Source organism: Lithobates pipiens, unplaced genomic scaffold, assembly GCF_037356315.1.
Source record: "Lithobates pipiens isolate NorthernLeopardFrog02 unplaced genomic scaffold, aLitPip1_a1.2 Scaffold_22, whole genome shotgun sequence".
NCBI classification, from domain to species: Eukaryota; Metazoa; Chordata; class Amphibia; order Anura; family Ranidae; genus Lithobates; species Lithobates pipiens.
Window position 1 is genome coordinate 93232045 of NW_027507784.1, and position 22631 is coordinate 93254675.

A 22631-nucleotide genomic window follows, 5' to 3' on the forward strand; every position below is an offset into this window, starting at 1 on the left:
CAATGAGATTGTTTGTTGCTAGCTCATCTCACACACAAGATAATTTCTAATGACAAACGTTTTGCTTTACATGATATTTATTGTGTCGTCTTGGTTTTCAGACAGTACAAGCTGCCCTGGACCGAGCAAGAGAAGGTCGTACATGCATCGTCATCGCTCATCGGTTGTCTACCATTCAAAACTCAGACATCATTGCTGTCATGTCTCAGGGCATTGTGATTGAGAAGGGCGCACATGAAGAACTCATGGAGAAGAAAGGGGCTTACTACAAACTTGTCACAACTGGAGCACCTATCAGTTAACGAAAACAGACTAATGTATCAAATACAGGAGTGCTAAGGAGTAATCGATACACTGAGAGGGCAGACGCTCTAGGGATCTAAATATCATATTAACAATGCCTATGAGCTGTGAAGTGGTACAGTAAGCATTGTCTGACCTTTTTTCCTACTTGTGACAGTTGGACATTAAAAGCTGAATGTATGCAACTAAAATACAAAAAAAAAAACTGTTTCAATTTGGCTTTACTACAGCAATGACAAAGTTATGGCAATGGTGTGAATTACTCACTCCCATATAACAGCAATGAAACAGCCATTCTCAAAAGTCAGTGTTTTTAAGTTATTTATTGCAGAGGTAAGCAAATTCAATTTAATGAGAAGCCAGTTGGTACAATACAGGAGTCATCAAGCACTTTTAAGAAAAACAGGAAACATCAGATTCCATTGTCAATAATAGAAATTAAGAAAGTTAGGCAGTGTTCTTGTTTTGAAAGGGTTTGTTCACCTTTACCAAAAACTGCTTATACAGGTAAGGAGCAGCTCTAAATAAAAACAAACTCCAGCTCTGACTAAAACTGAATATTGCTCTTGCTATAGGTGTAGGCCATTTACATACCTCATGAAGCCTGAGTAGGCCTCTCTTTGCAAAGTTCCAGGAGTTTTCCAGTAAATGGCCTACACCTATAGTAAATGGCATTGTTCAATTTTAGTTTTTTGTTTTTTTGGTAAAGGTGAACCAACCCTTTAGGCACATGGCTGTTTGCTTTGTTTAATTAGTCAAAGTTAGTTAGTATAATAGCATAATTAGGAAGCATATATGACATTTTGGTGTCAAGGTGGTCTATCACCACAGCCTTCAATCAAGTTGAACTCTTAATTAATAAAATTCAATCCAGAATTTATGCTTAAATCGTTGATTTCCCTGTGGTGTGCATCAGACCTCGTCTCATAAGATGGCGATTTTGGTAGACACTGGGGCATCTAGGATTACTTCTAGACTCAGCAATGGTGTTGGTTCGTAATAGTGTTCCATCAGGCTGGTTGACGCTTATCCAAATATACAAATGTAAACTAGCATGCTGTATATATGCAAGGGCTGCTGGTGTCTGTCCACTATGTGTATATTTCAGAGGTATATCAGTAGCACATTGGGTAGAAGGCAAGGTTCACTGGGGCTTTACCAAATTTAGGTAGATTTGTAAATAATAATTTTTCTAATATATATTGATATATTTGTAAATATATGTACACTTTGATTCAGTGTATTTGTATCTTAAAATATGGTCCTAAATCATACCTTTTAACATTCTGAGATGGTAATGAGGGACACCTATTAGCAAAAGTATGTAGGCGTAGGTAACGCCCCCTGCCACAGCCCCCTTAAAGGAGAATTGTACAAAAAAATGATTGGTTAAACCCAGAAGTACTTTTTTACCACTACTATTCCTTTATATTGGCTTTTGGAATTTACAAATGCTTGATTTTTAGAAATGGTGATAGGTTTAGCACTGAGAAACACTTTTTGATAGATAAGTAGTGCATTTTAAATACAATTATATAGATCAGACCAAAATGAGGGACAAATGAGGTGGAAAGAGGGACAAAGGGACTTTGTTCCAAATCAGGGACCGTCCCTCGAAATCAGGGACAGTTGGGAGCAAAGAAAATTGCAAAGAAAATTCGATGTATTCTCCTTGCAAAAAATACAGTTTGAGAAAAAAAAAAAGCCAATGGCTATAATTTTAATTGAAAGTTGGGTTTGCAAAATTTTGTAATTCAGGAAGGTGCTGAATACAACACAACAAATACACAAGAATAAAAAATTTTTTTCCATTAAAGTTGATATTTAAGATCTTTATTTTCTATTTTTATTAAACCAAACTCCGGGCAGTTATAAAAGGCACACGATAATGCAGCCCTGTATTAATTAATAAAAAAAGAAAAAAAGAGAACTGCGCTAACCTCAAATTCCCAAAGTGAATGGGATATGTGTATGTGCTAAACCCACAGTATGAGCCTTAGTGTCTTTATGTCTCTAAGGCCACCTCAAAAATATAGTGCATACTGTTATATATACAAATATGTAAAATTAAATACAAAGATAAGACACAAGTGCGTGTCAATGATGTGAATCACCCAAACACAGTACAGATTGTGTAGATCTCTGTGCATATACCCCTTAAAATAAAGAATAAAAGTTTTCTTAAAACTGAAAAAATACATAAAATAAATTATCAAATTATCAATTATCAAAATATACATTTGTTTCTTGCAAATTAAAATCATTGGTTTTACACTATCTGGAGCCTATGTTTTTCCCTATGTGATACCACGTTGAGTTGGGAGTGATATGTGGAGTAACAGAACAGCCATAGCCCTATTGTGTGAAAGATTCGGGATCGCCTGAGGGGGAACCGTTACCCGGATATCCTTTGATTGTTTTTGCCTGTGGTGACCCTCTGTAACGGGGGGTCGCTTGGATCTGGTAAGGAGCCAATTCATTCATTTGGTGATGGGAAAAGCACATTATATTCCTGGAGAAGATTATTAATTTGTGCACTTCCAATTCAGCTCTTCATACGAAGTTTTTCTTCACTGGTGTTTATTTACCATATGGACACTTTATAGCAATAGCTTGGCATATAATTATATGGACATTACATAGTGTTTCAAAATATTTTTTTTGATAATTTATTTTATGTATTTTTTCAGTTTTAAGAAAACTTTTATTCTTTATTTTTAGGGGTATATGCACAGAGATCTACACAATCTGTACTGTGTTTGGGTGATTCACATCATTGACACGCACTTGTGTCTTATCTTTGTATTTAATTTTACATATTTGTATATATAACAGTATGCACTATATTTTTGAGGTGGCCTTAGAGACATTAAGACACTAAGGCTCATACTGTGGTTTTAGCACATACACATATCCCATTCACTTTGGGAATTTGAGGTTAGCGCAGTTCTCTTTTTTTCTTTTTCTGTTTTGTGTATTTTTGGTGTACATTTGAATTGCAGCTTCCGACCAATATCATTCTCACTCCGTAGTGCAGTTTTTTCCTCTTTGCTCTTTTCTGTATTAATTAATGCATCATTGAATGTATGTAAACAATGTAAGCCCTTGAATTTGAATTGGTATTACCAGCTTGTAGTTTGTTTTACCGCAGAGTTCAGACTGGGAGAGGGAGCCAATCACTGGTTCTGCAGCCCTCCTGCACTTACAAGGAACATGCTGATAGCAGATGTTAGACTGTCAGCTCATCAGTCTGCTGCTTGTTCATTTACTGTACAGTCACAGGCTGGGGGAGAGAAAATCCCTATAAATGTTACTTTGAGGCAACAGGTTTCCTGTCTGGCAGATAAAGGCTGTGCTGTGTGGTATTTGCTTGGAGCTCAGCTTTTCAGGGTTCATTCACACCGGCCACAGTTGGTATGCAGTGCAGTTCAGTGGGATCACTGTAGTGCCAATGCGCCAATTTCATTGTATCACACTGTTTATTTCTTTTTTTTTAAAACAAACTTTATTGAAATGTTACATAGAGACATTTCATTAAGGCCAATTGGCTGCCGCATGGTTTGAGGAAGTGGATTGCCTTGCACTGCCTGCATTTTATCTCAGATCACTACAATGCAGCTCTGGGCTGCATTGCAATGTGAATAGGATATACAAAAAGTTATGTATCCTAACAGTGCCTGGCGTTTTACATTGCGGAAAAAAGGCGGGTCACCACACTACTATGAATTGATCCTTACTTTTCTCTGAGATGTGCACACACAAATATGAAACTGGTGACTGTCTCTGAAAGGACAAATTATATAAAAAATGTATAAAATCAGCACCCCACTGCAGGCTAATTAGTATCTAAAAAATAGAAGACCTTTTCTGAAAGATGTTCAATTTAGCAAGGTGACTTTGAAAAACTAGAAATGGGTTTCTTTAATGGCTCATGGCTAATTATTATAATTAAATTGTCTGTATCAATGACTGAAATAAACATTTTTAATAACAGCTTCTTTGTGGCCTTACAGTATATACAGTAGTCACTTTTTATTTTAATAAATTCTTTGATTTAACAGAAATGGCATTTATAAAATGAATAAATAAATGCGGCGCTGCCTAAAAAATGTAAAGTGCAATAACTAAAATAAATAATAAACTACAAGTGCAAGGGTGAATCTGTCTCACTACAGTGATAAAATATGCAACAATCGAACAATGAGTAAAGTGCATCTAATATGCAATATAATAAATAATCATATACGTGCATAAATAATCAAAATTCATAGGTGAAATAAATTCCAAAATATAAAATTGCAAAAAAATATAAAATGCCAAATAGGTAATAATGTGCAAAATGCAATAATAAACGGTGATCATCAAAAAAAGTCCATGCATATAATTAGTGACCATAAAATAAAGTCCATGCATAAAAAAACTTTTGAAGTGATTTCCAATATGTGACAATCCACTGCAAACTTCAGTGCCCAACTTGTGCACCACCAGTTTCCCCCAGCCTCTCACCTCAAGTATATGGCAAACAAGCGCTGTATATACCCAGATGTTACTCCATCCTTATCCATCCAGCCTCAGTTATATACCGCTGTATATATACAGTTATTGCTTTCCCAATTTCTCCAAATATATCCAGTTAAAATTGGTGGTACATATGGGATGGAAGAAAAACAAGGGGGGCTCTCATGTGTAGTATTTAAAACACAGCTTTAATAGAACAATATATCTTCACTTACATGTAAAAAAATGACAGCAAACTCGTAGCAGACACGAACTTCCGGTCTCGGCCGCGACCGGAAGTGATATGTGCAACACCTAGCTCCTTCCCTGACGCGTTGCGTCACAACCTATATGCTGGTGTAGAGATCACCATTTCGTGCTGGCTGCTTCCTTAGTATATTTAATATTTTTTAGACATATATTAATTAGTTAGGTGGAGCGCATTAGTATTTTCAGTCAAACAGAAATGGCATTACCATTCCACAGAACAGAAAGTTCAAAAAAAAATCCCATGTACATAAGTATTCACGGCCTTTGCTCAATACTTTGTTGAAGCACCACACTTTTGCACCAATTACAGCCATACTTAGCTTGATACTAGCTTGACACACCTATTTTTGGGCAGTTTATCCCAGTCTTCTTTGCAGGACCTGTGACAGACTCCAGACACCCTGACTGGGTATCTCTGCCAAGAAGCTGCTTCCCAAGCTCTGGAATACGAGGCCAGTGAATCTGGCTATAGTTAAATCAAGAACTAGGCAATAACAGTTTTGAAACCAAAATAAGAACTGTTTATTGAACAAACTTACACAAAATATATTACCCCACAGGAAGATATTCCCCTCCTAATCATATTACCCTAACAATGCAAACTGCACACAGGAATATAATTACCATACCCTAATTAACTAGTCACTTAAACCAACCATCCTACTGTAGGTTACTCAAGGCCCGCCCAGACAATGTTGTGATTAATTGGATATCCCCACTTTAGGTCAGACTTGCCGGCATCGAGTTTACAAAGTACAGTACACATTATTGCAAGTATAAACACATCCCCACAGTAGTTTGCTAGCAGACAATAGGTGTGTTAAGTAGCACAATTAACAATGGGTGAAAGACCCTTAGGAGGCACTCTAAACCTACTTACAATAAACACATTATAGCAGGCAACCCCAGAAAAGAAACTGGCGCAGAAAATATTTACAGAAAAGATATTACAAATTAAACAGTAGCAACAGTAAAATAAAAGGATGACAAACATACTTAAGTTAAATTTGTCTGGTTATTGGTTCAGTGCAGAGTAAGTCCAATCTGATAAGCAAGAGTCACTGGTCTTCTAACATTAGCAATTCCAGTGGTGTAAATGAGAGCCCAGAGCTGCCAAATGCAACTGTTTTTCTCATCCATGGACAGTGTGTTGCCAGAACTAACACTACCCAATCAAAGGGGCCAATGTGGTTAAGGTATTTTAGAGGGGAATTTTATTATGCTCAACAAATACGCCCTTAATGCCATCTATCCTAAATACAGCTAGGTGTCACAATTTGACAACCAATATATTATTTAACAGAATTAAATAATGATTTGTTAAAATACCAAATGTGATACAGGTCTTATGTACTTTGGAGGTCTAATGAGTCTTATTAGTCTTCTGGACTTTGTCAATTAGGTGTCCTTGGTTCTAAAGAGGTTGGTATCATCCATCCTTATCCATTAGTGTAACTACAGAAGGTAATCCCATTACATTAGAAATGATGGAGAATGGATTGAGAATTTGAGATGTCTGAACTCTTTGTTTTCAGTCGAAAAACAGGTTTACAGATATGTATTACTCTCGAGATTGTTTATGACCACTTATGATACAACATCACCAGGATCCTTTAAAGACCCTAGTTCAGTGATGGCGAACCTTGGCACCCCAGATGTTTTGGAACTACATTTCCCATGATGCTCAATTACACTGCAGAGTGCATGAGCATCATGGAAAACATAGTTACAAAACATCTGGGGTGCCAAGGTGCGCCAACATTGCCCTAGTTAGTCAAGGTTCATGATAATAATGTATCTTAATGTGTCTTGAGCTTGGTTGTGTTTCATCAAATGTGTCACAATTCATAAATGACATGAGCCATGAGATTTACATCTGACCGTTTTGATACATACCAACATGCAAATTCTGGGTAAAATCAGGGTGAGTACCACTCGCCTATTCTCTCCACACACTTTGGGGTTCACTAGATCTCACTTATCACAATTTTGTGCAGGTAGAGACAAACCATTTAATTTCTATTTGCACAATTGTTTCTGTAATGGAAGAGCTTTAAATATGTGGGATAGTCATACACAGCTACTGAAACTAAAGGGCACACCAGAAGGCAAAATTACTTTGGGCCTTCTGGAACAGACACTTTAAAAAAAATACATAATTTGTCTAGGGTACCGAGAGGGATAAAACATTCATTAAATTCTCTGTTAAGGTAAACTGGACCACACTTTCTGAAGGTTTTGCCTTCCTTTTGGCTCCTTTGGGTTTTTTTGAAAATAGGATAGATCAGAGACTGACAGATCAACAAATATCAGATGAAGCTAAAATAACAGAATGACAATCAGAATGTGCAAAGTACAATAGAAAGAATGTTTGTACTTTCCCAGGAGCCTCTTGGTTCTTGGCACTGACTCATATTATATTATATAAGAATTTCTCTGAAAAGACAAAAAAGTGAATTTTTGAAAAAAAGATAACACCTAATATCCCAATCAAGCAACAGTGAATTTGAATGCATGATTTATTGCAAAGGCACATGCTACACTTGTCGTTATTACTAATGTTGTTTAAAGAAACAAAACAACTAAAATACCATGTTTAAATTAGAGAATGCTAAAATATGTATTGCTAATTTTACGGGAAAATCAGGTGCACAATTTGTGTATAGTGTTTTTCAACCTTTTTCCCTTTTTTTAGTCAAGGCCCCCTTAAAAAATTATGCACCCCTTTCTAAAATGTAAAAAGACTAAAATAAAGTTTTACATATTGCAGCAGAATCCACACATGTGGGTCATCCGATATAAGGGGTGTTTTATTCCTCCACTTTTGCTAACTGGTACTGACTAGTATTCCAGTGTTTCTCTTTTCCCTCAGTTTCTTTCCATCCCTCTGCTAACATGACCGCAGTGCTGACAGAGGGGGGAGGGGAAAACAAGTATGCTGTGCAGGTGCCTTACGTCCTCCTTATCACTCGATGACTTCATCGGTTGTTAGGATGCCAGCGGTTGGCCTGCATGGTGCCCAAGGTTATAACGCTACACAATAAAAACTACAGGCTTTGTATAATAAAAAGTCAGGCCTAAAAAGCCCACTTGCTGGCTTGTTGACAATTTTTGAGCAATTTATTGCAATTTTTAGGCATTTTTCCAAGGCACCTCTGAAGAACCCCAAAAAGGCACCCCAAGGTGCCATGGCCCCCTTGGCTGAAAAAGGCTGATCTAGTTGATATGTTGTAAAACTCTAATCATTATGCAGCATTGAAAAGTGCCCTTGGGAAGCAAAAGATCCGCTTTATATTTTTTATTAAGCTGAGTGTAAAAAAAATGGAAATCACTTGTTTGACTTAGGGTGGCACAGTGGTGTAGTGGTTAACACTCTCACTTAGCAGTAAAGCAGTCGCTGGTTTGAATCCCAACCACAACACTACCTGCATGGAGTTTGCATGTTCTCCTTGTGCCTGCGGGTACTCCAGTTTCCTCCCACACTCCAAAGACATGCAGGTAGGTTAATTGGCTTCTGTCCCAAATTGGCCCTAGTATATAAATGGGGACCTTGGATTGTGGGCTCCTTGAGGGTAGGGACCAATGTGAGTGTGCAATGTACAGGGATAGGCACAATTGTACACACTCACTCAGGTTGAACTGGATGGACCGGTGTCTTTATTCAACCTTACTAACTATGTAACTATGTAATGCCTCAAGGCAGTCAGAACTGAAGAAAAAAAATTCACTAACTTACGCCTGGTTGCAGAACTCAGGATCACAAGAGCTAAACAAACACATTGGGGTTGTTTTACTAAAGGCAAATCCACTTTGCACTACAAGTGCATTGCAAGTGCACTTGGAAGTGTAGTCGCTGTAGATCTGAGAGGCGACATACAAGGAAAATACAAAACAGTATTTTTTCTAGTATATGATTGGATGATACAGTCAGCAGAGCTTCCCCTTGTTTCAGATCTTCCCCTCAGATCTAAAGCAACTACACTTCCAAAGGGTATTTGCCTTTAGTAAATTAACCCCAAGAGTTTTGGGAATCTGCACTAAAAACCACCTTTAGTGACGAACAATGGTTACATGCATGTGTATTTGCACATAAATGTGCAATTAGCACGGGCCTCCGGGAAACATCTTATAAACTCTTGACAAATTGTTACAACAAACCAATTAAAATACACAGATGGATTCTTACAGCTTCAGATCATTGTTGGTGCTGTGACCAGGCAAAAGGCACTTTACAACACATCTGGTGGGATTGCACCTTGATACAGCCATTCTGGCGGAAAGTTAGTGAGATCATAAAGCTCATCACAGAAACCTCAATCCATCTAACAGCAGCATGTTGCTTACTAAATACCTCGAAATTGCTCAATGAAAAAATACAAACGTTCGCTCACCAGATTCTTACGGCTGCAAAAGCTGTGATTCCTAGACACTGGAAAACGGCAACCACTCCTACAATTAAAGTGGCTTCACGAAGTACAAAATTTATACATTATGGAAGAAATCACATCAACAGCTCACAATACAACCGATAAATTTAACAAAACTTGGCAAACCTGAATAATCTTTAAATATTCCGAAGAATATGACGCATTAACAGAAAATTAACTATGGCAGCCCTTGGACTTATGTCTATTTCCTACCTACTTTCCTTTGCCTTTTTATCTTTTTCCTCTATTATTCCTCTCTTATTAATATATACATACATTGAGTGTATAATTAGTAAAGTATCTTAAACAAATAAGTAATTCATATGCAATTTAAGAAACAACAGTGAAGATATGTCATATTTTATTAGTTATTGAACTAGTTTTGTGATTACACTACCACTCTAAACTACATTGATAATTGTTTAACTATTACTTTGATGAATTTTTGTACTCACTATTAAGCTTATAACATAAACAAATATCTGTACAAATGTCATTATTTTTATACAATTGTACAACCATTATTATCTTTTTCTTGTAATGCCCAGTACACACGGTCGGACTTTCCGACGGAATATGTGCGATGGGATCTTGTTGTCGGAAAATCCGATTGTGTGTGGGCTCCATCTGACTTTTTCCTTTCCGACACACAAAGTTTGAGATCTGGATCTAAAATTTTCCGACAACAAAATCCTATCGTTTAAATTCCGATCGTGTGTACACAATTCCGATGGACAAAGTGCCACACATGCTCAGAATAAATTACGAGATAAAATCTATTGGCTACTGCCCTCTTTATAGTCCCGTCGTACGTGTTGTACGTAACCACATTCTGGACGATCAGATTTTCCGACAACTTTGTCCAACCGTGTGTATGCAAGACAAGTTTGGGCCAAAATCCATCGGAAAAAATCCAATGCATTTTGTCGTTGGAATGTCCGACCGTGTGTACAGGGCATAATAAGAACTTATATATATATATAAAAAAAAAGAAGCTACTAGAAGCAGATATCCAAAAAATCTTTTAGTTTTTTTTCTTTCTTCACAATAAAGTTTATTGTATATGTAAAAGAAAAAAAAGGGTATGGAATACAAAGTATAATGGGTATTGCAGGTCCCTAAAATGCAAACATTTAACAAGAGATAAAATGTTACAACATAAATGTATAACTGTAAAAATATTTTTTTTAACCTTTTGTTTAATGTTTTTATTTGTGGGATGGGGGCTTCCAGGCCTTGTATTTTCATGAAGGTCTGTTTTAAATCGAAAGCAAACTGCACAAAGAGTGTATTATGTACTGTAAGGTTGGGTTCACACATATGTGATCCAGGAACCAGCGTGATTCCTGTGCAGGTTCCCGCATCACATGGCACTTGCAAGCAGTGCACACTTTCCACTGTAAACCAATGTGGGTGTCAATAAAAAGTTAATAACACCCTGAGATCAGTTCACAAATCGCAGTGTGAACTATCAAATGGTAAAGGAATCGGATCGCATAGGTGTGAACACCATGTGATCCGATTCCAGTGTGGACCAAAAAAAGAGTCCTGCACCATTTTGGTGTGAATGTGATGCGATCTCAGCCATACATTGTTTTATGGCTGAATTCGCATTGCACAGACATAGCATGCGCTCTGCACAGCAATGCGGTGGGAATCACATGTGATGTCTGTGTTCGCACATGTGTGAACCCAGCCTGAGTAGACATATTAAATAGACATATAGCGGGAACACACCACACCTATGCTCCACCTGCTGATTCACCCCGTGGGCTCTCCCTTTGTCCCAAAACATCTTCTGTACTTCACCAAACAACAAAACTATTTTGTTTTATTAATTTTCCTCAATGGATTACTTTTTAGAGATGGTTTAGAGCCAATTTACCAGCATTCAGGAGGTGGTACTGCAGCCTGAATAGCTGTTTTTTTTATATGTAGATCTCAAAGGGGATTTTACAATAAAATACCATACTGCAACCTTGAGCAAAGCGTTTGCCACACAGTTACTCCCAAGTCCTGATGACTTTAATGGATAGGCTGGTCAAGTGACACCCTCCTGCTTTATGAAGCAAGACAATGTATACAAACTCAAACAGCCATTACCAAACAGACTTGGTGATGATCACAAGCACAATCAGTGCTCAAAACTACAATAAGAAATGGAAGTCCATAAAGTTAATAAAGTTCACAGCAGCAGATGTAGATTGTAGGCAGGCAGTCAAGGGGAAAAGAGGGGTGGCGTTAAAGCAGATAAAGCACCTGTTTTTACTGCCCCATTGCCCCTCATGAATTCTTCCTTCCATTCAATGACCAAAACAGCATAAGCTATGTCTACTTTTTTCTTTTACATAAATTATATACAGTACTTATATCCTACACATCATGCTACAGAACCGTATATATAGATTGATTATTTTTTGTATGATGTAATTTATACTTAATAGTTCAAAGATTACATTAAATAAGCTGTCATTTGTAATTAAAATGTATCATGTTTGCATGAACTCTCATTTGCTTGTATGGATTTTGTATGGAGTACAAATTTCAAGGCACAATACTCAAAGTTTTCTGTAATAGAAACTGTTCTGCTGTGTCTGGGAGCCAGAAGTGCGGCATCCACTATACATTAGTGGAGGTTAGAAATATCTATAGAAAAAAATTAAACACTTGCTTCATTAAAGAGAAGATATAAAAACTATTAAGCAATTAAAAATGTAATAATTCCATGTGACTGGATTTGGGCTTTAAATGGGATGGTGACACCATGCTTCCACATAATGCAAAGCAATCTATTTTACACCTGTACTGTAGATGGAGCTTGGATCAAAGGGAAAAGGAGTTCTGGAGACTTTAAATGAAGTCAGTATGACTTTTTCATTTCGGTTTAAAAAATAAAAAAAAATTATAAAAAATTATAAAGAATTTACACTAAGCATCTGAAAACTGATTGTTAGGGTCTTCTTCAACGTATGTAGATGGAAAATAACCCTTCTTTCCATTGAGGCTTCCAAACCACCATCCATCATCGCTCTTCTTTTGAATAATAATCAAGTCCCCTGTAGATAAAAAATAAATTAAAAAAATGTTATTTGGTGTCAGAATGTACAGGCATAGCCCACTTTTAAGTACACAATGGGGTTTATATACTTTATTGGTTTCTATGCAGAAGGGGGCCTGATTTTGCACTTTCCAGCTTTATTATTATTATTATTATTATACACGATTTATATAGCGCCAACAGTTTACGCAGCGTTTTACAATGTATAAGGGGGGACAATACAATTACAGTACAATACAAAAGGGTACAGGAGGGCCCTGCTCGTAGAGCTTACATTCTAAAGGGAGGGGGTGGTGGTACAAAGGGTAATAGCTGCAGAGAATGATTTGATGGGGGTGGCTTTGGTAAATAAACCCCATTGTGTGCTTAAAAGTTGGGTATGCCTGTACAACAGGGATTCTCTACACACAGGTCCAGCAGTTATAAATCATTTATAATCACCTTAAAATGCTAATATCCATTTTTAAGCCAAATGCCTTGTCTGGGCTTCCTCTGATGCTGAGACTATGTGAGCTCCAACTAAGTGCACAATCAAGTACACACGTCCAGACTTTCCGACGGGTGGGAAATGTTCAATGACAGGCTGTTTCGGTAAATCTGACCGTGTGTAAATGTAACTGGCTACTCCCAAACTGTCATTTGAAGTAAAACACATAGCCAGGTATTATTCTACACAATTTTTTTTTATTGTGCAATAAAAAAAATGAAATTAGACATGCTATCTCCCAATAGAACTTAACCAAAAAGTGCATTCTATGCATCCAAAAATATAGAAAACATACCAAATCAAACCATTATTATTCAACCAAAAAAATTATGTCAAAGCAATAACTCCAAGGCCAATAATAAATAACATGTTATCGCCTCCGATTCTGCAACATGTCTGGTTGAAGAACGGCCTTTCAGAAACGAACGGAAAATCACAAAATGAAAAATGCAAAAAAGAAAAGCGCAAATTCAAGCGGGGTTCCACCCTAAAGTGGAACTTCCGCTGATCGGAACCCTCCCCCCCTCCGGTGTCACAATTGCCACCTTTCAGGGGGGAGGGGGGTGGAGATACCTGTCAAAGACAGGTATTTACACCCACTTCCGGGCATAGACTCCCATGGGAGTCTATGCCTCTTCCTGTCCTGCCGCGCTGTCTGCTGGGACACACACGGGTCCCAGAGACAGCGCGGATAATTCCTATTGCGCTGCGCGACTCGCGCATGCGCAGCAGGGAACCGGGAAGTGAAGCCGATTCGCTTCACTTCCTGATTCCCTCACCTAGAATGGTGGCGGCAGCAGCCGAGAGCCGAGTCAGCAGCTGTAGTATTTATAGCTGCTGGCTTTTAATATTTTTTTCCCCAGTACAGTCCCTTTTTAACACGCACCGACCTTCTAATAATGCTAATTTAGCAGAAGGATCCCAAAGGGTGGTGCTAAAGAGCTGAAAAAACACGTAGTATGTCTATTAGGTCACTACATTTGTAATTGTTGGCCTACATTTGTAATTGTTGGCCTACATTTGTAATTGTTGGCCAACATTTGTGTGAGCGTGTGTATGCAAGACAAGTTTGAACCAACGCCCTTCAGACAAAATTCCACGGTTTTGTTGGCCAACAATCTGATCATGTGTACGAGGCATCAGTGTTTAGTCAAAGCCTCACATTTACCAGCTCTCCCAGAATTTTACTCCTCCAAGCCCCTTTGGCAGAGGCTGTGGCCGATACTAGTGGGTATGACAGGATCGGTGTCAATAACCAGGGGTCAAGTCCTGGGGAAAAAAGTGTGGGAACTCACACCCAAGATCCACTCCCCCACCAAAAAAAAATAAAAAAAAATAAAGGTACGCTCATATGCATATATATTTCACAGAAAATATAGTACATTTATTGTAAAGTGCCAGTTTACAAATACAAAATAAGTTAACTTATCAAACAGAAATTCCTTGCGAGGGAAAGATCATCACCCATTGTGTTGATTATTCTAACACAAATACACCCTGTTCCAAATTCAAATACAGCAAATTAGAAAATATCCCACAAACTGGAATAACGTTGCCCTTGCCGTGCAAGATTATCGGCAACGGATCAAAAAACTCACGGATCGGATCATTCCTTGGATCTGAGTCACAGATCGGATCTTTTTTCGGATCAGCAAATAATAATTGAATTTGCAAAAACCTGTGAAAAATTTCACCACCATATAGTCCCCACTGCAATATACATCTCCCCTACTGTAATATCCACGTCATCTCCCCCAATAATATTTTGGCTGAGCATGGATGGGTATGGCTGGGTATTAGCAGAATATGTATTGGCAGGGTAAGTATTGGCAGGGTATTGCAGAATATTGGCAGGATAAGTATTGGCAGGGTATTGCAGAGTATTGGCAGGGTATGGCAGATTATTGCTGGGTATTGCAGATTATTGGCAGGGCATTGCTGGGTATTGCAGGGTAAGTATTGCAGAGTCTTGGCAGGGTAAGTATTGCAGAGTAAGTATCGGCAGGTTATGTATTGCAGAGTATAGGCAGGGTAATGCAGAGTATCAGCAGGGTATGTATTGCAGAGTATTGGGAGGGTATTGCAGAGTATTGGCAGGGTAAGTATTGCAGAGTAAGTATCGGCAGAGTATGTAATGCAGAGTATTGGCAGGGTATTGCAGAGTATTGGCAGGGTAAGTATTACAGAGTAAGTATCGGCAGGGTATGTATAGCAGAGTATTGGCAGGGTATGTATTGCAGAGTATTGGCGGGGTATTGCAGAGTATTGGCAGGGTATTGCAGAGTAATGGCAGGGTATGTATTGCAGAGTATTGGCATGGTATTGCAGAGTGCTGGCAGGGTATTTCAGCGTATTGGGTAATGCAGAGTATTGGGTATTGCGGAGTATTGGCAGGGTGTTGCAGAGTAGTGGGTAATGCAGAGTATTGGCGGGGTATTGCAGAGTATTGGTGGAGTAATTCAGAGTATTGGCAGGGTATAGCAGAGTATTGGTGGAGTAATGCAGAGTATTGGTGGAGTAATGCAGAGTATTGGCTGGGTATTGCAGAGTATTGAGTAATGCAGAGAATTGGTGGAGTAATGCAGAGTATTGGCGGGGTATTGCAGAGTATTGAGTAATGCAGAGTATTGGTGCAGTAATGCAGAGTATTGGTGGGGTATTGCAGAGTAATGGCAGGGTATGTATTGATGAGTATTGGCATGGTATTGCAGAGTGCTGGCAGGGTATTTCAGCGTATTGGGTAATGCAGAGTATTGGGTATTGCGGAGTATTGGCAGGGTGTTGCAGAGTATTGGGTAATGCAGAGTATTGGCGGGGTATTGCAGAGTATTGGTGGAGTAATTCAGAGTATTGACAGGGTATAGCAGAGTATTGGTGGAGTAATGCAGAGTATTGGTGGAGTAATGCAGAGTATTGGCTGGGTATTGCAGAGTATTGAGTAATGCAGAGTATTGGTGGAGTAATGCAGAGTATTGGCGGGGTATTGCAGAGTATTGAGTAATGCAGAGTATTGGTGCAGTAATGCAGAGTATTGGTGGGGTATTGCAGAGTATTGGGTAATGCAGAGTATTGGCGGAGTAATGCAGAGTGCTAGTGACTAACCTGGTTTACTTCTCGGGAGAGCACTGGGTAGAGGGGAGGGAGGAGACAGTCCGTATCCCAGCGGCGTGTGTCTGTCGCTGGCTGCGCTGGAGGCCGTATGCGCACTGCCCACTGACTCCAGTGCGTGCCCACGTGTACAGCCGATGTCATGTGACCGGTTGCTAGACGCGGAGCGGCCCTAGCCTAGCAACCAGTCACTCGGGCGGCAGAGGAGCTGCGGGCTACGCACTGGCGGCGGGCTACTCAGGCGGCTAATGGGAACGGCGTTCCCGTTGTGGAAATAGTACGGAAACGCTGTTCCCATGCGTTCCCGCAGGACTCGAGCCCTGTCAATAACCCCAGGATTTGTGTGAGCGCAGAAAATACCCCCAGGGTTGATGCAAGTGCAGAAGAAATAAAATAGGATTGATGTCATGCTAAACTGCTCCCCAGAATAGGTGTCACTACAGCAAAATACCTCCGAGGTTGGCGCTCAGTGCACCTAAATACACAAGGATTGGTGTTCAGTGCAGAAAATACCTCCAAGATTGTCAGTGCAGTAAAAAAAAAGAAAAAAAAACAGCACTGTTGTTCAGTGGTTTTACTTATTTCAGTACCTGCTCCTGTGATGTTCTCTCTCTCCCATGATATTGTCTCAGCACTCTGCAGTGACTTGTAATTGTAGGGTGACACTGCCCAATGGGGGGGGGGGGGGGGTCACAAATGCTGTGGGCACAGGGGCAGCTCGTCTAAGGGGTAGGGGGTCCTTCGATGACAGGGAAAAACAGCAGGATCCTGAAAGGTCCTGCGCATTCTGCTTGTTATAACTATATCAAGCGACTAAAGCTTATTGAATAAAGCTGAACAAACAACAATGATGATGTGAAAAGTGCAGTAAGCCAAAGCTGCCTACAGTGAACAATAAATAATGAATTGCAACTGGCTGTTTGTTGCTGCTTTTTCATACTTTTAGTTTCCCTACTGACGTCTGATTATGTATGTTGCCAATAGCAAACGTTTTCAACTTTGGCACCCATTCCAAAAGAGAAACAGTAACAAACCGAACGTTTCATACCTTTCTGTAAGCCCAGTTCATCATTCCTCTGAGGCTCATATGGATATAAGACCCGGCATGAAATATTACCACTAGTCTCCATGTCTGCAAATAGAGTTAATGGGGGTTATACATCATTTCTATACTGATAGTTTGTAAACTGTAACAATGTCACAGAGTAGTGATTGTTCAATTTCTCGTTTTCAAGAGCTTCTCCACATATCATTTATGTAACACAAGCAAAGAGATAGGAGATTCAACATACTAGGTCTCCCACAGCCCACAGGACAACAATCCTAAAGCCCCATACACACTATCAGATTATCTGCTGAGTTTTTCCTTCAGATTTACCAAAACCTCGTAGTAGAAGGGCCTGCCTGATTGCATACACATTCAAACTCCTAAGGTTTGTCCTCATATTATATGGCTTCGGTAAATCTGAAGGAAAAACTCAGCAGATAATCTGATAGTGTGTATGGGGCTTTACCTTCATTTATTTCATTGCAATGGCACTTGTAAAGATTGCGCTGCTTGCCATGCCAAGGAACCCATTATCTGATAATCAGCCGAAACATTCGGCCTCTCTAGATCCCAAAGCAGGCTTTGTAAACTCTGCTTTGAGTGGTTCCTCACCAACAATTTGGCAGCTCCGAATGTTGGTTTGGTGCATGAAGCACGCAACAAGTTAGCTGATCAAATTTTAGAGCACAGTCCTTAGAATCTACTGGTCACTACTATATATATATTTATCTATTCTGTTTATATCTTCTTTTGTATTGGTTTAACTGTATGTCTTTTTTTTCAACCTACAGTATCTCATAAAATTGAGTACACCCCTCACATTTTTGTAAATATTTTATATTAACTTTTCTGTGAGGATGCCCCACAGATGATCAATAGGGTTTAGGTCTGAAGACATGATTTGCCAGTCCATCACCTTTACCCTCAGCTTCTTTAGCAAGGCAGTGGTCGTCTTAGAGGTGTGTTTGGGGTTGTTATCATGTTGGAATACTACCCTGTGGCCCAGTCTCTGAAGGGAGGGGATCATGCTCTGCTTCAGTATGTCACAGTACATGTTGGCATTCATGGTTCCCTCATTGAACTGTAGCTCCCAAGGGCCGGCAGCTCTCATGCAGCCCCAACCCATAACACTACCACCACCATGCTTGACTGTAGGCAAGACACACTTGTCTTTGTACTCCTCAGCTGGCTGCTGCCACACACGCTTGACACCATCTAAAGCAAATACGTTTATTTGCTCTCATCAGACCACAGGACATGGTTCTAGTAATCCATGTCCTTAGTCTGCTTGTCTTCAGCAAACTGTTTGCAGGCTTTCTTGTGCATCATCGTTTTCCTTCTGGGATGACAGCCATGCAGATGAATTTGATGCAGCGTGCGGCGTATGGTCTGAGCACTGACAGGCTGACCCCCACCCCTTCAACATCTGCAGCAATGCTGGCAGCACTCATACGTCTATATCCCAAAGATAACCTCTGGATATGATGCTGAGTATGTGCATTCAACTTCTTTGGTCGACCATGGCGAGGCCTGTTTTGAGTGGAACCTGTCCTGTTAAACCGCTGAATGGTCTTGGCCACCGTGCTGCAGTTTCGTTTCAGGGTCTTGGCACTCTTCTTATAGCCTAGGCCATCTTTATGTAGAGCAACAATTCTTTTTTTCAGATCCTCAGAGAGTTCTTTGCCATGAGGCGCCATGTTGAACTTCCAGTGACCAGTATGAGAGAGTGAAAGCGATAACACCAAATTTAACACACCTGCTCCCCATTCACACCTGAGACCTTGTAACACAGACAAGTCCTATGGGAAAAATTACTAATTGGGCACAATTTGGACATTTTCACTTAGGGGTGTACTCACTTTTGTTGCCAGGGGTTTAGACATTAATGGCTGTGTGTTTAGTTATTTTGAGGGGACAGCAAATTTACACTGTTATACAAGCTGTACACTCACTACTTTACATTGTAGACAAGTGTAATTTCTTCAATATTGTCACATGAAAAGATCAAATAAAATATTTACAAAAATGTGTATACTTACTTTTGTGAGATATTGTATTTATATAACTACATACACTGTATATACACACTATATCACCAAAAGTATTGGGACACCTGTCTTTACACACGTTTACAGGCACTTTAATGGCCACCCCCTAGCCACCACAATATTGAGTTGGCCCACCCTTTGCAGCTATAACAACTCTTCTGGGAAGGCTATCCACAAGGTTTAGGAGTGTGTCTATGGGAATGTTTGACCATTCTTCCAGAAGCCCATTTGTGAGGTCAGGTACTGGCTCAAAGTCTCTGCTCTCATTTTTCCCAAAGGTATTCTATCGGGTATAGGTCAACCCACACCATAATCCCCCCCTCCAATAAGTGATTTGGACCAGTGCACAAAGCAAGGTCCATAAAAACCTGAATGAGTGAGTTTCGGGTGGAGGAACTTGACTGGCCTGCTCAGAGTCCTGACCTCAACCCGATAGAACACCTTTGAAAAGAATTTGAGTGGAGACTGTGAGCCAGGCCCTCAACATCAGTGTGTGACCTCACAAATGTGCTTCTGGAAGAATGGCCAAACATTTCCATAGACACACTCCTAAACCTTGTGGACAGCCAGAGTTGAAGCTGGTAAAGCTGCAAATGGTGGGCCAACTTAATATTGAACCCTACAGACTAAGACTTGGATACCATTAAAGTTCATGTGCGCGTAAAGGCAGGCGTCCGAAAACTTTGGGTAATATAGTATATTATATATATATATATATATATATATATATATATATATATATATATATATATATATATATATATATATATATATATATATATATATATATATATATATATATATATATATATATATATATATATATATATACATACACACACACACACACAAACATATGCACACACATTACATGATACATTCATTATAATGCCCTATATTTACCAAATTGCAAGCTTTCATGCAAAATGTAACCCATAAATTTGCCCTGTGCTTTTTGCCATTCTTTGTATACTTTCAAGTAACCTTTGCAAGATCCATCATTGTAGTCAACCGGCAAGGTGGGCTCCTGCAATTAATGTAAAACGTGCTCTTCTGGGAAGGTAATGGACATTTATGTTGAACCTCCTCCTACCTACATCATTACAATAGATTAAATAAAAAAGCAAAGATCCTTTTTAAAACCCTACTACAATCATCTGAGAAATTTGATGTAAAGCAGTGGTTCTCAAGCCTGTCCTTGAGTACCCCAAAGAGGCCATGTTTGCAAGTTTTCCTTTATCTTGCACAGGTGATTTAAATGAGAGTCAATGGCTTGGTATTTTGGACAGATATTTTATCTAAGAGAAATTCCCTAAGGCCAGGTTCACACTGGTACGACAAATGCTCCGAAATTGGGAGCTCATTTCACATGACGTGTGAAAATCAATGTTTCCCTATGGAAGCCGTCTTAAAGCGGTAGTAAACCCGCAAATTTTTTATTTTTTTTTAAACCTGCAAAGCAAAAGGCATAATGAGCTAGTATGCACCGCTAGTATACTTACCTTAGAACGAGGCCCCGACATCTGGCCCGATCCACGCCGAGGGAGCTGATATGCTCCCTCGGCGTCTCTTCCGGGTATTGCGGCTCCGGCGCTGTGAGTGGCCGGAGCTGCGATATCGTCACTCCCGCGCATGAGTGTGGGAGATTTCAGTCCGGCCGGACGAGCGCTGCCGGCTTTTCACGGCGAGAACCCCCTTGTGCGCATGCGCCGCTTCAGTCAGCGGTGCATACCGAGGGGAATATCTCCTAAACCGTACAGGTTTAGGAGATATTTTTTTTACCTACAGGTAAGCCTTATTATAGGCTTTCCTGTAGGTAAAAGTAAAAAAATTGACCATACAACCACTTTAACTGGTCCGACACAAGTCGGTCCGACTTTAAAAATGCTCCCTGTACTACTTTGGTCCAACTTTGATCCTACTTCAGCCCATTAACTATCATTGTAGTAGGATCAAAGTCGGATCCTTGTCCTAACCATCCGACTTTGGCATCCGACATTGTGTTATTTCCTGCCCCCTGCTGTAGCCCCTCCCATTGTGTGTTAGTTTTGATTGGTCAAAGGACAAGTTGTACTATCTGAAAAGTCAGATCAAAGTAGTATCCTGTTCATGAAAGTCGGATGGATGTAGGACCAATGTAGGACCAATGTAGGACTGATGTGTTAGAGCAAAGTAGGATGAAAGTCGTAATACTGTTGTGTAGTATAGTGTGAACCTGGCCTAAACATGGCCTATTGGGGGTACTTGAGGACAGGGTTGAGGACCACTGTTGTAAAGAACTTTGTAAACAAAATTAATGGCTCATCTAAATTCTGCCTATATGTATTTACAAAGAATTTAAAGTGATTGTAAAGTCTTTTTTTTTTTAAATAACAAACATGTTATACTTACTTCCTCTGTGCTGTTGGTTTTGCACAGAGTAGCCTGGATCCTCCTCTTCTTGGGTGCCTCTTCGCTGCCTCTGGTCCCTCCCTCCTGTCAAGTGCCCCCACAGCAAGCAGGTTACTATGGGGGAATCTGAGCCATGTCACAGCTCCATGTGTTCATTCAGACACAAATCCCTGACTGGCCCTCCCCTCCCCTGATTGGCTAACCGGATATGATTAACAGCTACGGGAACCAATGGTGCCACTGCTGTGTCTCAGCCAATCAGGAGGAGAGTCCCAGATGGCTAAGACACTCGTGGACATCGCTGGAGAGAGATGGGGCTTGGGTAAGTAATTAGGGGGTGCTGGGGAGGCTGCTAAGGTTGTTTTTTTTAGAATGCCTTAAGATAAAAAACATTCTGCCTTACAACTCTTTTAAAAACTTCAGGAGTGCTATAAAAATACAAATATAATCTGTGTGTACAGTTTATATTTCTCATCATCGCAAACAAAAATACAACAGTTGAATTTTTGACACATTACAGAGGAGAATTTAAATTGAGTTTCTACGTAGTTTGTAAAAATGTAGGGTAGTATGAGGAAGAATCTCTACTGCTATCTGTAATCCCCTTCTCTCCCCTTAGATCCTTCAGTGGTATTCAGGCCTCTGCAATAAGTAGGAATGAGAAGAGTGATTTGGGCAAAGGTGATATAAAACCCAGTTCCAGCTTCCAAACCCCCTTCCCCTCCTCACCCCTACGTCCCCTCCAAGTGACATTCTATGCAGGTTTCTCCTCTAAGCTGAGGTTGTTTTCATATTGCTCCTCATTGTTGGGATGTATGACACTGGACAGCACTGGGTAACAGAGCAGGTAGTTTGCAGGGAACAGCACTGGGGAAAGTTGTTGTTTTTTTTCTTTAAAATGTATATTTTAAAAAATTTCAACTGAAATTGAGCTTTAATTTCACCTTCCTCCACTGCAAATTATTGCGTCAAAATGGCGAAATTTCACTATAAT

The 22631-nt window shown here is 39.7% G+C and overlaps 2 protein-coding genes across 2 annotated transcripts in view; one reads left to right on the forward strand and one right to left on the reverse strand.

Moving 5' to 3' along the window:
- The window catches only part of LOC143923952 (bile salt export pump-like), a 156933-nt gene extending 152637 nt beyond the window's left edge, over window positions 1-4296 (forward strand). Inside the window, exon 29 of the mRNA XM_077447902.1 lies at window positions 102-4296. Within this exon, the coding sequence (XP_077304028.1) occupies window positions 102-302 (201 nt within the window). The 3' untranslated portion in view covers window positions 303-4296. The remainder of the gene's footprint in view (window positions 1-101) is intronic.
- Window positions 4297-5568: 1272 nt separating this feature from the next.
- NOSTRIN (nitric oxide synthase trafficking) overlaps window positions 5569-22631 on the reverse strand; it is a 121968-nt gene continuing 104905 nt past the window's right edge. The window contains exons 15-17 of the mRNA XM_077447908.1: window positions 17199-17282; window positions 12425-12553; window positions 5569-7506 (exon numbers count right to left, since the gene is read on the reverse strand). Of these exons, the coding sequence (XP_077304034.1) occupies window positions 12426-12553; window positions 17199-17282 (212 nt within the window). The 3' untranslated portion in view covers window positions 5569-7506; window position 12425. The remainder of the gene's footprint in view (window positions 7507-12424; window positions 12554-17198; window positions 17283-22631) is intronic.